This window comes from Hyperolius riggenbachi, chromosome 2 (assembly GCF_040937935.1).
Source record: "Hyperolius riggenbachi isolate aHypRig1 chromosome 2, aHypRig1.pri, whole genome shotgun sequence".
NCBI lineage: Eukaryota > Metazoa > Chordata > Amphibia > Anura > Hyperoliidae > Hyperolius > Hyperolius riggenbachi.
This window is the reverse complement of record NC_090647.1, coordinates 230,724,445-230,740,439: the sequence shown is the minus strand read 5'-3', so window position 1 is coordinate 230,740,439 and position 15,995 is coordinate 230,724,445. Positions and strand designations below refer to the sequence as shown.

Genomic DNA, 15,995 nt, shown 5'->3' with positions numbered 1-15,995 from the left:
ATTTAGGTTGCAGTCACAGTGGGACGTTGCGGTTTAATGTGACGTTAAAGTCACAATGTGTCTGCGTTAAGAGGTAACGCACTGCAAGCAGTGAGTTACCACAACGCAACATTTTTTAACGCGACTTTAATGTCACACTGTGAACGGCAGATAGGATTGGCATTGCAGTGCGGTAAGCTGCGTTATAAGATTTTATAACGCGCAACCATAACGTCCCACTGTGAATGCATGCTAAATCTGCAAAAAAATTTCATCTCTGCTCTGTTGCTAATTTTAATACATTTGCCCTCCCACTTTCTAATACCAATTTATTAACAATACAGATCTTTTCCTGCTACCACTGCACAGGTACAAACACTTGCTCAGAAATGATCACAACCTAGATTTGCACTCTCTGATGCCCTGAAACCTCTCCTCACATTATCCTCCTTCATTGGCCCAAGACTGTTGCTACATAGTACCACAATTCTGTCACATCAGTTATGGACACCTTTGCCTCTCCCACTAATGCCCGCCTTCATTGTGCTAATCATAAACACAGGCAGACCAGTGTTTAGTCACCAAACTATTAAAACGGTGTTTTAGGCCCAGTGCACACCAAAACCGCTAGCAGATCCTCAAAACGTTAGAGGTTTTTGAAGCGGATTTTCAGAGCGATTTCAGGCATGTGAGGTTTTCTAAACATGCCTACCGTTTTCTGGAGCATTTTTGTATAGCATATTTCATATATTGTTAGTCCTTTTCCTCACAGGGGATTCTCAGGGTTTTCTTTATTTTCAAAAGCATTTACTATTTACTGAATGGCAGTTGCTCAGGCCAACTGCCAAAATAGTGTGCAAGCGAGTAAGGCGACTGGCTGGTATCTTTGTACAGATCCTTTACATTAGAGTGCTATTGTAAAGGATGAAGGAAATTCTTAGAACCGCCAAGCAGATAGACTAGTCCAAAATCTGTCAGATTTTTAGTGTAACAAGTAATTAATGGTGCATTTTACTCAGCGATATGTACATCTCATATGTATGTGTTTGTTTTAAATCTTACAAATGTTTAAGATCGTGGTCCTTTAAGCTAAGCTACCTCAGGATCCAGGATCAACCGATCCTTCTGCTGATTCCAAATATTTTCCTGGTTTAACAGTCTTGGCATTCTGGAAGCATGCAAGGACTCGCTTTTGCTAGAGATACTAGAGCAGCAAGGCAGCAAACCCTCCACCAAACTGGTACCATCAGTACCATAAGAGACATGTCCTCCCTGTATTAGTTCAGAATTAGAATTAACCACTTAAGGACACGGTCTTAAACCCCCTAAAGACCAGGCCATTTTTTACAAAATAGGCCACTGCAGCTTTAAGGACTCGCTGCGGGGCCGTACAACTCCGCACACAAGCAATCCCCCCCCTTTTCTGCCCACCAACAGAGCTCTCTGTAGGTGGGCTGTGATCGCTCCCCCAATGTTTGATTATTTTTCTACAAATATTTTTCTGTTTATTTTTCTAATAAATTTCTTATTTATTTATTTATTTATTACCCAATCCCTCCCTCCTCTAGCCAGTTGACAGCAACCGGCTGTCATAGGCTTCAGCCAATGAGAGCAGATTGCTCTCCTGCCTCCCAGGGGGACAGCCGTGTCACACGGCTGTCCCCAGTAGTTCGCAGCACTGTACAGACTAAATAAACGGTGGCTTTGGTGATCATCCAAGCGGAGATGCACGCGCATCAGCGCGTGTAATCTTCTGCAGATCCTCACCCCAGGACTTTACGCCGATTTGCGTTAGGTGGTCCTGGGGCGGGACGCGGTCAACATCCAGTTAGAGTGGACCTGAACACTTGCACATGACAGAAGGAAAACGGAGAGAAAGGCACCCTGTATGCATTTAGAGAGTTTAGCATGCCTAATTCCCCCTCATGTTTTTAATCACAAGTTGTAATTTGATCTCTCCCGTGTCACCTGACCACGGCAGATAAGCTCATCTTATCTTATAAGCTCAAAGCACAGGATGTTAACCCTCCTGGCGGTTAATTAAAACCGCCAGGGGGCAGTGCTGCACTATTTTTTTTACATTTTTTTTAAATCGTGTAGCTAGCCTAGCGCTAGCTACATGACAGCCGCTGTGCAGCGGCATCCCCCACCCTCTTCGATCGCCTCCGGCGATCAAGCCCATCCAAAAATCACGTTCTGAACGGGCTTTCCATTAGGGCTTCCCCCGTCGCCATGGCGATGGGCAGGATGACGTCACCGTCGTTGTGACATCAAAGGGAGTCCCGATCCACCCCTCAGCGCTGCCTGGCACTGATTGGCCAGGCAGCGCATGGGGTCTGGGAGGGGCAGAGCGGCGAATAGGCGGCGATCGGGCAGTACACGCAGCTAGCAAAGTGCTAGCTGCGTGTACCAGGAAAAAAAAATATGCAAATCGGCCCAGCAGGGCCTGAGAAATCCTCCTGTGCGGCATAGCCCGAGCTCAGCTCGGGCTTACCGCCAGGAAGGTTAACAATATGCCTGCTTCCATGAAAGCATGAAGTACAGTAGAAACAGTGCAGATATATTTCAGGATTTGTATCAGTTGTAAGAAAGAAATGTTTTACTTTACAGGTTATTATGCTGTTGGGTATATTTTAGAGCAGAGAGGAAGTTCTGAGTCCAGGTCCGCGTTACGAGCAGTAACTGAATACAAAGAAAAAACAAACAAAAGGAAGGTTCTGGGCAAAAGCATCCATTCCAAAACCGTTCCCATTCATTGATCTAACTGCCTGTGATCAATGATCATGGCTTTAAAGAAATGCTGTGTGTGCGTGTCTAGTGACCAAATAGTAAAATGACACCTACATATAGTAACCACTTCTTCCACCACTACAGTATATTTACGTCCTGTCACTTCATCTAAGCCACGAGGACGTAGATAGAAGTAGTGTAGCTAAAGCACAGCTGTGCCCGATTGGGCTTGCTCCTGTGCAAAACCTCCGGCACTATCCGATGCAGCACTAATTGGTGAAAGCAAAAATGTTGCCTGAGCCAGTAATTTAGATTTTTACCATTAAAATACTCATTTTCCTCAGTTCATAGTGAAAAATACGCACTGTAGCATTATTTCAGAATCTAATATCTTCACCATAAATTGTGACAGGAACGTAATTTAAGTTGTGTGATAAACAGTAGAAATAGCCAAACAAAATTTGTGTTTATCTACAATCGTGCTTTTTATTTTTAAACTGGAATTGGTAAAAATTAGAAATTGTTTTTTTCTATTTTTTCCTCTTTTTCCTATTAAAATACATAGAAAACAAAATTGTTTGAGGGAAAAAAAATGACATACAATTACAGCCTAGTTAGTCTTGAAAAAAAACCAACATATATATTTAATTTAGGTGTCATAAGTAGGGATAATGTTATTGCAAGAAGACATGAGAAGAATATGGAGGCTGACATTGATTTCTGATCTGCATTTGCTTGTTCAGGGTCTATGGCTAAGGCCTCTTTCACAGTAGGACGTTGCATTTTGATGCAACGTTAAAGTCGCAACGCAATTTACAATGCAATGCCCCAAAAAAGTCGCAACGCAACTTAAATCCCCATTACGGTTGCATACAGTAGAGCATGCAGGCAATGAAAAGTATGTTTCCAAGTCATTAATGAGCATGTGCAAACAATCCAATGCAGCTAATAACGTGTATAACACACTGCATGCAGTACTTTCACTTAACATGCAGCTTTAGTCACCAACGCAATGTGTGCACTGTGAATGGGGCATTGATTTTTCATTGCAGTGAGTTATTCTGCGTTAAATGTTTTAACGTGAAAGAGGCCTAACAGTATTAGAGGCAGAGGATCAGCAGGATAGCTAGGCAAACTGGTATTGCTTTAGGCCCCGTTCGCATCTAAAAATCGCAAAACTCTAGCTATCACTAGCATTTTGCTTAAGTGATTTTACTGCGACTAGTGCGGTAAAAATCACTGGACACTTCCACGATTTCAGAGCAATTGCGGTCAGCGCTTTATAAGCACTGTACCGCGATTGCTCCAGAATTGCTCCAAAAATGCTGCAGGTAACGAGTTTGCGATTGGCGCTAAATGCAAAACGCCCGCGGACAGCACCAATCACGGCAGTGAGAACACCGCCATAGTGTAGAATAGAAGTAGCGCTTTTAAAAAAGCGCTAGCGATTTGGCAATTAGCGGGAATCGCCCGCTAATCGCTCTAGTCTGAATGGGCCCTAACAGGACATAAATATAGCAGCCTCCATATCCTTCTCATTTCAGTTGTCCTTTAAATAGGGACATGGCTAAAATGTCAAAACTGCTCTGGTTCATAAGGAGGGAAACAAGGTCTGGATGCAAATAGTTCATTTAATAAAAAAATACATACATTCCCCATTAAAATTAACCCCCTACCTCTCCCACTCTCCAATAGTTACGAAAATAAACATTTTGCATACATTAAAAACAAGACCTATTTTCAGTGGCGTTCCTACTGTAGGGCACAGGGGGGCGTGGCGCACCGGGTGACAGACAGCTAGGGGGGTGTCGCCACAACCCCCCACAGCAGCAGAGGAGGGGGAAGCAGTGCTAGAAGGAGGGGCAGTGGGGGCAGCGGTGGGGAGGGGGGACATATACCCCCCCCCCTCCCTGACCTGGGACCCCTCCTTCTGGCTCTCTCCCCCTCCATAGATTACCGGCGGCGAGGAGGCATGCAGAGAATTACCCAACACGTCCGCGATCTAAGCGCTGGCAGCGTCAGGTCGTCACAGATCTCCGCCTTCAATGCCGCCCACTGTGCTTTCGCCGCCCACTGTGCTTTCTGATTAGCGGAAGCACAGTGGGCGGCATTGAAGGCGGAGATCTGTGACGACATGACGCTGCCAGCGCTTGGAACGCGGAAGTGGTGAATAATTTTCTGCATGCCTCCTCGCCGCCCCTGCACTTGCCGCCGGTAATCTATGGAGGGGGAGAGAGGCAGAAGGAGGGGTCCCAGGTGAGGGAGGGGGGATATTTCCCCCCTCCCCACCGCTGCCCCTCCTTCTAGCGCTGCTTCCCCCCTCCTGGGGCATCTATACTAGCTATACTGAGGGCAACTAAACTAGCTATACTGGGGGCAACTATACTAACTTCATTGGGGGCAACTAGTTTCACTGGGGGCAGCTATACTGGGGGAAACTGTACTAGCTATACTGGGGGCAACTATACTAGCTATAATGGGGCAACTATACTAGCTAATACTTTAAATTAGTTAGCTCCGCCTTCATCCAGTCATGACCACGCCCATTTTTTGTCACGAAGCACGCTGCAGGTTGTGGCCACACCCAATATTTTTTTTTTTGGGGGGGGGGGGGGGGGGTCTTAATACCCAGCACCGGGTGCCAAATGCCACTGCCTTTTTTTAAATTATAGTTACTTTAGGGATTTAACGTTTTGTTTTAATATGTATGTCATGAGTATATATTACTATTATTTTTTTTGCAAATATGGGCTTGTAATTAGTGATGGACGCAAACGTAAGAAAGGTGCACCTTTATTTCCAAATAAAATATTGTCGCCATACATTGTACTAGGGATATATTGTAAAAATGTTAACAACATGGGCAAATAAAATGTGTAGATTTTATCCACAGTAGCACGTTTTATTTTAAACCTATAATGGCCGAAAACTGAAAAAATTATGAATTTTTTTCATTTTTATTATTATTCCTGTTAAAATGCATTCAGAATAAAATAATTCTTAGCAAAATGTACCACCCAAAGAAAGCCTAATTGGTGGCCAAAAAAAACAAGATATAGACCATTTTGTTGTGTTAAGTAGCTATAAAATTATTGGCAAATGAATGGGAGGAGCGCTGACAAGTGAAATTTGCTCTGGTCCAGAAGGAGAAAAGCCCCTTAGTAGGGAAGTGGTTAAAGGACAAGTGAAATTAAAAGAATATGGAGGCTGCCATACTCATTTCCTTTTAAACAATACCAGTTGCCTGGCAGCCCTGTTCATCTATTTGGCTGTAGCAGTGTCTGAATTACACCAGAAACAAGCACGCAACTAATCTTGTACTAATCTTGTAAAATCTGACAATATTGTCAGAAACACTGGATCTGCATATGCTTGTTCAGGGTCAATGGCTGAAAGAGTTAGAGGCAGAGGATCAGCAGGACAACCAGGCAACTGGTATTGCTTAAAAGGAAATAAATATGGGAGCCTCCATATCACTCACCTCAAGTTCACATTAAGGCTTTACAAATTCACTGCCTGATCAAATGTCTCCATGAGGCCTGCTACACATAAGAATTCTGATCTGCATGCAGATTGTGAGTCAGGGCTGGAACCCATCAGAGCGATTTTGTGAGCGTTTAGGGAGCGATTCAAACTGCTGGTGATTTCCCTAAATGCTCAGCTAATATTAATGGATGGGCCAAATTCCACTGGAGCGGTTGCGATTACCAAAATCACAAATGCAGGACATGCAGCATTTTTGAGCATTAGCGTTTCTGCAATGTAAAGTATATAAACGCTGGCATAATCGCTCGTCAAAACCTACACAGAGCCGGAACACGCCTACTATCCTTCCCAAAAAATTCTTTAAAAACTTGCACTCCTTAATCTCAACTTTTATATGGACAGGCCAGACTCCTAAAATTGCCCTTAGCACTCTACAACTACCCATAGATCAAGGTGGCCTGGCCCTCCCCAATATGCAACTATATTATTATGCTGCAGTACTAGTCACAGCCAGATGGTGGCTTGGCCAAGACAGCTACAATCCTGCGGTAGTGGTGGAGGCGGCATGCCTGGGATCATATGAAAGGCTTACCCTTTTAATATATAGAGGCACCACAAATGACGATAGATGTACGATCCCGATGCGTACAGTGTGCAGGGTATGGTCCGATGCGACTAGGTTTTTGGGTGTGGATGAAAGTGTATCTCCATATACTCCTATCTGGGACAATCCTAATCTCCCACACTTTACACAAATACCAGAGCCTGTGATTTGGGCTAGGGCAGGAATCAAACATATACAACATATTATAAAAGATGGGTCGCTCGTAACATTTAACGAGATGAAACAAATGTACTCCCTTACAAATAAGATGTTTTTTCGTTACCTACAGCTAAGACATGCGTTCGCGGCACAGTACTCTGGTGGAGCCCCTACGTTGGGTGTGCATGCTCTTGAGAACACTCTCCTCACAGCACACCTAGATAAACCCTTATCGGTGCTATACTCAGCCCTTTTATCAAAAAATGGCGAAAAAATCCTTCGATGCCAAGAAAAATGGAACATTGACATTCCAGGACTAGACAATACAGACTGGGAAGATGTTCTGGAGGATTTTGTAAAACTTCCAATCTCAGCTAGGGACAGGTTAATTCAAGTCAAATTTCTCCACAGAACATACTTAACTCCTGTCCGGATGCACAATATTTGTGACAATAATGACGTGCTCTGCCGAGAATGGTACTTTCTTTCACATGTTCTGGGAATGTGACAAGATACGGATATTTTGGACAGATATATTCACCACTATAAATGAAGTAACAGGGGCACACTTTGATCGCACACCCAAGCTGGCGCTGTTAGGGCTATTTGAAGAACCCTCATGCAATAAGTACGTACAATACTTAGTCCGTATTCTTTGCTTCTATGCACGCAAAGAGATCCTAAGGGTTTGGAAAGGAGATGCCACTCCCTCTCTAAATATGTGGAAACGTACCGTTAATCGAGCCCTCCCACTATACCAATTAACATATAAAAACCGCAACTGCCCACAGAGATTTCACAAAATCTGGGTACCTTGGTGTGACAATATACAAACCACTGGCTCGAATGAGGTGAACGGTTAGGGTACATATCCTCCTGAGATACTATGGATACTGAGTAGGACTACTTGCGGCCTCCTGGGGTGGGCCCAGAGTCGTTCTTTTTCTTCCCTCCCTCCCTCTTTCCCTTCCTACTTCTTCCTTCCCTTCCTCTACCCTCTTCTGGTCACTGTGCCCCCAATGTATAGTCATGTGTTGCTCCTAAACCATGATTGACTCCTTGCAGATATGATGGTACCTGCATGTGAAATATCCTAACAATGCACCCCAAAAGGGGAAATTATGAGTGTTTGGTACTTGTTATTACCTGGGTTATTGGAAGAAGTAACATATGTTCATTACTGCTGTTATAACTTCCCGCATGTGGGAGCATGGTACTGTATACTATGTATGTTTTCTCTGTCTCTTTTTGTGTACCTTGTATTGGTTCTTGTTTTTTCTTTAAAAAAAAAGAATAAAAATGATTTGTTAAAAAAAAAAAAAAAAAAAAACCTACACAGAGCAATTTTGCTAGCATTTTTAAATTACTGCACACTGTAACAAAATTAAAATTGAAAGGTCCAATCAGAATTAAAAATGCTAAATCGCTACACAACCGCTGGCAATTGATTACACTTTTTAAAAATCGCTACCAAAAATGCTCATGAAATAGCTTACAAACTGCTCATACAAAACGCTAGCGATTGCGATTAGCAATAACGTTTTGTAGTGGGTTCCAGGCCTTAGTGATTCAGATAGTAGTAAAACCAAAACATGAAAACAGCAGCCAAGTAAGTAGCATTTATAAAATGGAATTACTGTATGCAATGCTATGTTCCCCATTGCCCTTGCTTCAGGCTGTGTTTAAACTCTGATATATGTTAATTTAAAGTATCCCCTAGTTATATTCGTTCTTGTTCTTTGAATTCTGATTAACGTTTTTTTCCCTTGCTTTGAAAAATTGCCTACCATCAGATGTTTGTTTTCACATTCTGCGACTGTATTAACAATTCGGGATGGTCAATTAGATGCAAATAAGCACAAGTTGCTGTAGGATTATGCAAATCTATGTAGCTTGAGAATGGATCAATATAAATTCGCTTTGGCATGCTTAGATTGGTCCATTTTTAGGGTTTGTTTCCACTGTTGCGGTGCGGAATCGCCTGGATTCCACCGCGGATGAAATCGCATGCGGATGCGTTTCCGCATGCTGTTTTCCCCGCGATTTCGCATGGCTAAGAAGCAGGCGAATTTAACTATGTCACTGCCTGTGTAAATTTCCATAACATTACATGCGAAATCACGGTGAAAGCCGCATGCGTTTTCCCTATTAAAAGCATTGCGTGCAATTCGCCCACATTGCAGCCGCACGCGAAATCTGACGGCTCTGCCGTGCAGATTTCTCCCGCACACCAAAACGCACCCACACGACGCACAAGTGGAAACAATCCCATCCACTTGTATTGCCTATGCGAATCCGCATGTAGATTCACTATAGTGGAAACGAGCCCTCAACCTGGATACATTTGCAGAGTCTTGCATCAACTCTGAATTATTTGCATCTCACTGACCATTCCTATTAACAATGGTAAACCGCTTCTTCTAGGCATTCTTTTTTTCTTCAATGGAATTTTTATTGATAACATAACAATATGATATACAAATTCGCAAGAGTAGTAGAAGTGACAGTTAACAACATACATTGGCCTCAATTCACTCAGCTTATCTCCTGTCTTTAATAACGTTTCTAGCATTATCACCATGGTGATAAGGCATGTAGTATTCAGGAAACATTTCACCTCAGGCAAACCTAAAGTTAACTCTTAAACCCTTAAAATAACTCCAGAATTCTAACGTTAAAGACAGGCTGTGCATTAACTGCATGTGAAAAGAACTACAGAGGAGGGAACTTAAGGAATGAAGAGATAAGATCACTCTCTCACTGTGCAGAGGCAAGTTTACGCTTGCCTTATCTCCAGCGTGATCTTAGTGAATTGAGGCCAATGTTTTACATTAAACTATAAAGCTATCAAGAATAATAACAAAGTGGAATATACTATGAACACAATGCAATCCAGAAATAACTGATTAGTTCAGTTGTTTAGTATATTGATCTTGGCTTATGCATATAGCGTTGGTAGTTTCCCCAAACTATACTGAACTTATAATGGGGTGAGTGGAAACAGTAGAAAAAAAAAAACATTCTGGATAGTGATGGCTCTTTGGTCCTCAGGGAGAGAGGTAGATAATAAATGTTTTGTGAGGGAGATTATGATAAAAAGGTAAAGAAGGTATGGTATGGAGTTTATAGGGTTATTATTTGTCAGTATTTTGTATTATCCTCTGTTCACTTTTCATGACCACTCTGGGTGGAACATAAGATAATTTGGTTAGTAGGATTCCTGACTTGAGAAGGTCAGGGTCTAGGGTGGAAATGAAGGGGAGTAAAGCTTCGTTGGTTAGTATATCAACCTATGAAACTTAGTGAGTATAGGTGGGTTTTATAGTCTAGGAGTTTGCACAAGTAGTGGTTTAGTTCTAAGTTTGAGAATTGTTGAGAGATGGTGTATGGATTCAGTAAACTTATTTGTGTTAAATTTATTCCAAGGAGACATTTGCTACAGGGTTACAACTATCACATAATAGACATCAGTAGATCTAGAGTAACTACTTATAGAACAGTTATTAAAGTGAACCTCCATACTAAAAATCTACTGAACAGAACTGAAAAGGCTTGGTGTTTATTTAACAGTTTCACAGCATCAGAACTTTGTTTTTCTTATAGAAGTCTCATTTTTAGCTGCATTTTTAGCTAAGCTCCGCCCCAAAGAAAACTGCCCGGGCTTTTTTCCCCTGATGCTATGCAAAGCATGATGTGATTTTCTATGTTGTTCACGTTGCCTAGCAACTGGGAGGGGTGATCAGCACACAGAACAGTTGGAACTGTGTCATGCTCCATGTCACCTTTTAACCAAAAAGATGGCTGCCCTTATGAAATCACAAACCTTTGCCTGTTCTTTTAAAACAGGGTGGGTAAGAGATGATATTATCTATATTTTATTTAACATAACTAATGTAACTTAATGACAGTTTGTTTGTTTAGGGTGAAGTTCCTATTTAACCTAACATTAATCAGCAAGTACCAAATCCACACAAAAGGAAGAGGAGAACAGAAAAAAATGAAGGGAGAGAAAATAATATGGTAACTGAGGAATAAGGTAATTATACCACATACACTTAGATATTCCTATAGTGTGGTGGTATACACTGAGTAGCTCTACTGTATATTAACAACTCAAATTGGTAGGTAATTCAAAGTTTAAATTTTGGTGGGTATAGCCTACGCTCTTCTAGGCATTCTATAGGGTTTAAAAGGGACAATATTAAAAATAAAATCAATATGCAAGTCTGCAACTGATCATTAGCAAAACTTAAAAAAATGTAGTATGACAGTATAAATTCCAAATGAATAGCAACCAATAACACTTTGTGCAGTTGTTGCTAGAGACAACAGAAAACATCCTTGTGCTCACTGAACAAAAAAACCTCTCCCAATGTTACTTTAAATGTGTAGCTTTTATTAATTGATCTGTAAAAATCGTCCAAACATTGCAGCTGTAATATTAGAAATAAAGTACATTTTTTAAGAGCAAAATGAGACCAATCTGCAGCACTTTTACAAATTTCTTAAACATTATAAGGCAAATACAGAAAAAGCCATTCAACTTTTCTTTAAACTCCAAGATTTGACCGCACAGTTTTTGGTCTTCTTATGGTATGATCTTAAAGTGTACCAGAGACGTAGACTAAAAAAAAGATTTGATACTTACTCGGGGCTTCCTCCAGCCCCATAAGTATGTCTGAGTCCCTCGCTGTCCTCCCGCGGGCTGCAGCAATCAGCCCTGGTAACTGGTTCAGTTGCGTCAGTCTGGGTCTTCTGCGCCGCTCACAAAAGAGCTTATAGTATGGCTGTCTGAGCCTGTATTCTACGTCTCTGGTTTCCTCGAAAGCAGTTGCGATGACTGATAGACGTACCATGATGATGATCTACACAGGAGCCACAATCTGCTGTAGCACACGATGAAGCAAAAATGCATCCGAGTGTGAACATTACAGACTAAGGATACGTGAACTCACATTACTTACTGGGAATGAATTCTGGCCATTTTTGATTGTCCAGTAGGCAAGACCAAAATTCTCCTATGGCTAACTTCTTAGTAACAAATAAATGCACGACACAGGGTCTATAGTAAAGAACTCAATGGATGTACTTTGTAGTTGGCAGTTTCTTAAAAGCTTTAGAGCACAAGTCTAAAGTAGGTTTGCACCTGTTAATAGACTAAAAGCAATTTAAAGTGAACCCGAGGCTAAGTACGTCTCAGCCAGGCCGCACAAAGCAGACTGGGACAGAGTACCGAGGTGTCCTGTGGGGGACAGGGACAGCCCAGGGAGACAGCGAGGGACCGAGCGGCCTCAAGTGGGCTGTAGGAAGCCCCAGGTGAGTAGAACACCTGAGAAGACTTTTGTCTAAGGTGCACTTTAATGAACAGGAACTTTTGTTGACTGATGCATCAAATTGCTTTTGCACTACAAACGAGGTGTGCTAACCTACCGGTACGTTGGACTTTTGCCGATTTCTATGGGTGACAATGCTTAGCATCCAGGTTATGCACCCACTGTCTGGAAAAGGTGTGCCACCTGAAACCTACTACAAAAAAGCTTTATAGGGTTGTAAAAAACAAACACAAAAGTAAATGGATATACATATTATAGATTATGTAATACATATAAATTCTAGACTAACTATAATTGATAACGTGCAATAAAAATACTTCATGTATTCAAGGTAAAAGCACACTGCCTTGGGAATGAAGAGCACTGTGTTTACTGCATAGTATAATTCACCATGATAAGCTGAAGTTCATACATTTCAATAGATACATGATTACTTGTTTAATGTTAGGCTGCAATAAAGTTTAAGGCACAAACAAATATTACACAATGAATGCAAATAACAGAAGTACTGTAAGAAACTGGTCACAGAGCACCAGAGGGAAATTCAAGTAGTTAGAGTTAGACGCTGCCCTGCATCCATTACATTCCATAGTTCCCTTTTAAGATATTACACTTGTGAGTGGAGATGGATCTGTTTCTAAAGCTGGCCATTCACCATTAGTCGATTAATTAAGACATTTAAGATGATAAAAACATTGGAGCAAATGAACATGGATTTAATACTAGGGCCTCAGTCTGTTCATTTTAATCAAAGTATTGCCTGGAAGTTGTGGTCAGGAGCTCCTCTGTCATATAGCTCTGCACTGCATCAATCGGGGCAAAAGTAACGGGCGGTGTTTCAGTCATTTGCTTCAAATTACTACTGACATCTTATCAAAATGGAGCGGATAAGGCAGGAACATGACTGCTACTCTCCAATCAGCTTCTGATTAATGAGGCACCTCAGTGACATAGCAGAATCTAGGAAATTATTCAGGACGCCCACTTTTACGTTAATTATCTTGTGCATCAGAAACACTACCTACATCCATCTATTGCTGTATATGCAATTCTGTCCTCCCAGTGATGCTCATCTATGTGGACTTATCCAAGAGCATGCTTGGAGACCAGGTATTATTTGTACTGGCTTAGGAACAAGGAGTAAAACACATTCCACGCTTATGCATCTGCCAGTAGTAAAAATGTCACCACCTGTGATAAATTTCAGGATGTAAAAAAAAAGTGAAGAAAGATTTTACAATGGGCAGACACTGACTAATAATTTGTAAATGAATATTGTAAAAAAATACATTTTTAGTACAATTCCTCTTTAATTTGATTTTGAGTAGTTGCCAGATCGAGTAAATGTCTAATAGTGTACGGCTAGCATTTCTGGCTTGGGTAAAGGCACTAGTTCTGCATTGGTTGTGCATGTTTAGTTCAGAATGCAGTCAGAACGCATGCTTCTCAAGAATACGCTTGGCGGTATAATTTCAAAAAGAATTCTGAGCTAGTTAAAGCAGAACTCCAAGAAAATGCACGCAAACTTATGCATCAAAGACATAAGAGGCACTGACATACCCCTGACCAAATCACATTATAGCACATCAGTGGCAATTTTAATTAGAACCGCACAGTACTTAAAATTCAGACAATACTGTCAGATTTCTTTTGTTATACAGGTATATTCAAAATCCTGTGAGAGATGAATCAGTCTGATCCTGAAATGTTAGCTGTCCACACATGCAAGTGAAATGTCTGATGTGAAAGGCTTGATTATGAGGTGTATAACAGCAGGAAACTGATAGGGTTCTGAAAGGACCAACCAAACTTGCTAATACTACATGTAATATTCCTCCAGCCTCAACAGTATAAAGAGACACAGGATTAATAAGTGCTTATTTAAAACACTGTTTCCATAGAACATGAACCAGTTTATATGTTTAACATTTCTTGTGTTACTGGACAGAACAGAGTGCAGTGTTAAAGAAAAATATAGCAATGAATCTCTGCACCTGACACTGTAAGACAAAACGATTTCACAGAATGACAAACGCATATATTGTTTTCCCCTGCTGTGAACGGTTGACCCGCAAAGCAAGGCCAAGTACCACAAAAGCAACAATATAGTATGCTCTTCAGAAGGTGAGGTAATAAATAGCCCAGGCAAGGCGGATTAATGCAGTTTTCATGCAGATACAGGTTTTGCAGTGAAGGTTAGTGCAGGTAACAGCCTCAGTGAATAGAACAACGTCAAGTAGGATGTATAACAAATTCTCCTCAGAGTAGCACATCATGTGTTGACTCCGTCTTCTGTGCCACATACAACAAAACTCTTTATTTTCTTGCCAAGGTATCTGAAAGCTTTTTGAGCCTCTTCTTCAATTCCAGAGGGAACTTCTCGTAGCATTTCTTACAGACAGGCTTCATGTCAAACTCCACAAACTTGTTCCTGAAAAAGCAGAACTTAGTTTAGGCAAAGCATAAAGGACAGAGAAAACTCAGTAGGCTCGGTGTAGATGATGGAAGATAGCAAAGATGTAGATGCTGCTAGTCTGTTCACAGCTCAAAACTATTCCAGAACTAGACTGCTGTAACACGTAACATTTCCAGTGCTCCTTTCACAAACCAAAACTGTTTCATGCATGCAATTGTATCAGGGGAGGGTGGGAGCGTTCCCACCCTCCCCTGAAAAAAATAGCAGGCTGCATTGCAACAGCCTCCTTGCTTTATCACCCCCACTTCCTTCAGGTGGTTTCCACAGCCCCAATGTTCTCCCTGTGCACCACCAGTGAGTACTCAAAGCTGCCAACTTTGCCCGTGGCCTGTGCACCAGTTGTGGTTGGGTGGAGTGTGCAGACTAGATTCTTGGTCATGTGGGGAGATGAGGCAGGATCAACTCAGAACTTTAATTCAGTCACTTTTGCGCCATCAACACTGCAGGCTGGGAGGAGGAGCCACATCAGAAGACTACTTCACTGGTCAATATGCCCATTATTGCGGTGGTTTATACAACCAACCTGCTTACTTGCAAAGGAAGGCAAGTAAGCAGCTTGAGTAGAGATATTTAAGTACTCGTTTCAACTATTGCGGTGCGGAATCGCCTGGATTCCACCGCTGATGAAATCGCATGCGGATGCGATTCCGCATGCGTTTTTTGCAGCGAATTCGCATAGGTGAGGGTATATGCGATTTTAACCATGTCACTGCCTGTGTGAATTTACATTGGTACCTATGCGAATTCGCGGCAAAAAACGCATGGGGAAAACGCATGCGATTTCCCTATTAAATACATTGTGTGCGATTCGCCTGCATTCCACACGCAGGCGAATTATGCAGGGTGTTCCGTGCAGATTTTTTCCACACAATAAAACGCTCCTGCAGACGCATAAGTGGAAACAGGCCCATTCACTTATATTGTCTATGCGAATCCGCATACGCAAGACGCATGCGGATTCGCGATAGTGGAAACGGGGCCTCACACTTCAAGCTACAATCCTTACACTTTTAGTTTTTAATAAGCAGAATTTAAGTAAAACTTAACTGGTTGTGGGTACAAAACATACTTCATAAGATAAAGCATTCCCAGCAGTTTAAAGTGAAGCCATATTGAATTGCTTAAAGGGGAACTGAAGAGAGAGGTATATGGAGGCTGTCATGTTTATTTCCTTTTAGACAATACCAGTTGCCTGGCAGCCCTGCTGATCCTCTGCCTCTAATACTAT

General features: G+C 41.8%; 1 protein-coding gene and 1 long non-coding RNA gene across 8 annotated transcripts in view; one reads left to right on the top strand and one right to left on the bottom strand.

Annotated features, from left to right (window-relative positions):
• Positions 1-15,995, top strand: part of LOC137546185 (uncharacterized) — a 147,110-nt gene that overhangs the window by 13,662 nt on the left and 117,453 nt on the right. The gene's annotated exons all lie outside the window — the stretch shown is intronic.
• LIMS1 (LIM zinc finger domain containing 1) overlaps positions 11,338-15,995 on the bottom strand; it is a 139,718-nt gene continuing 135,060 nt past the window's right edge. For 5 of the 7 annotated variants that reach the window (XM_068268288.1, XM_068268287.1, XM_068268289.1 and 2 more), the window contains exon 11: positions 14,639-14,722. Coding sequence is in view for 2 of the 7 variants with exons in the window: in XM_068268286.1 (XP_068124387.1) it covers positions 14,608-14,722 (115 nt within the window). In the remaining 5 variants the exon portion in view is untranslated. Of the gene's footprint in view, positions 14,723-15,995 lie in introns of all 7 variants that reach the window. The other 2 variants (XM_068268286.1, XM_068268284.1) reach the window with 1 other exon arrangement.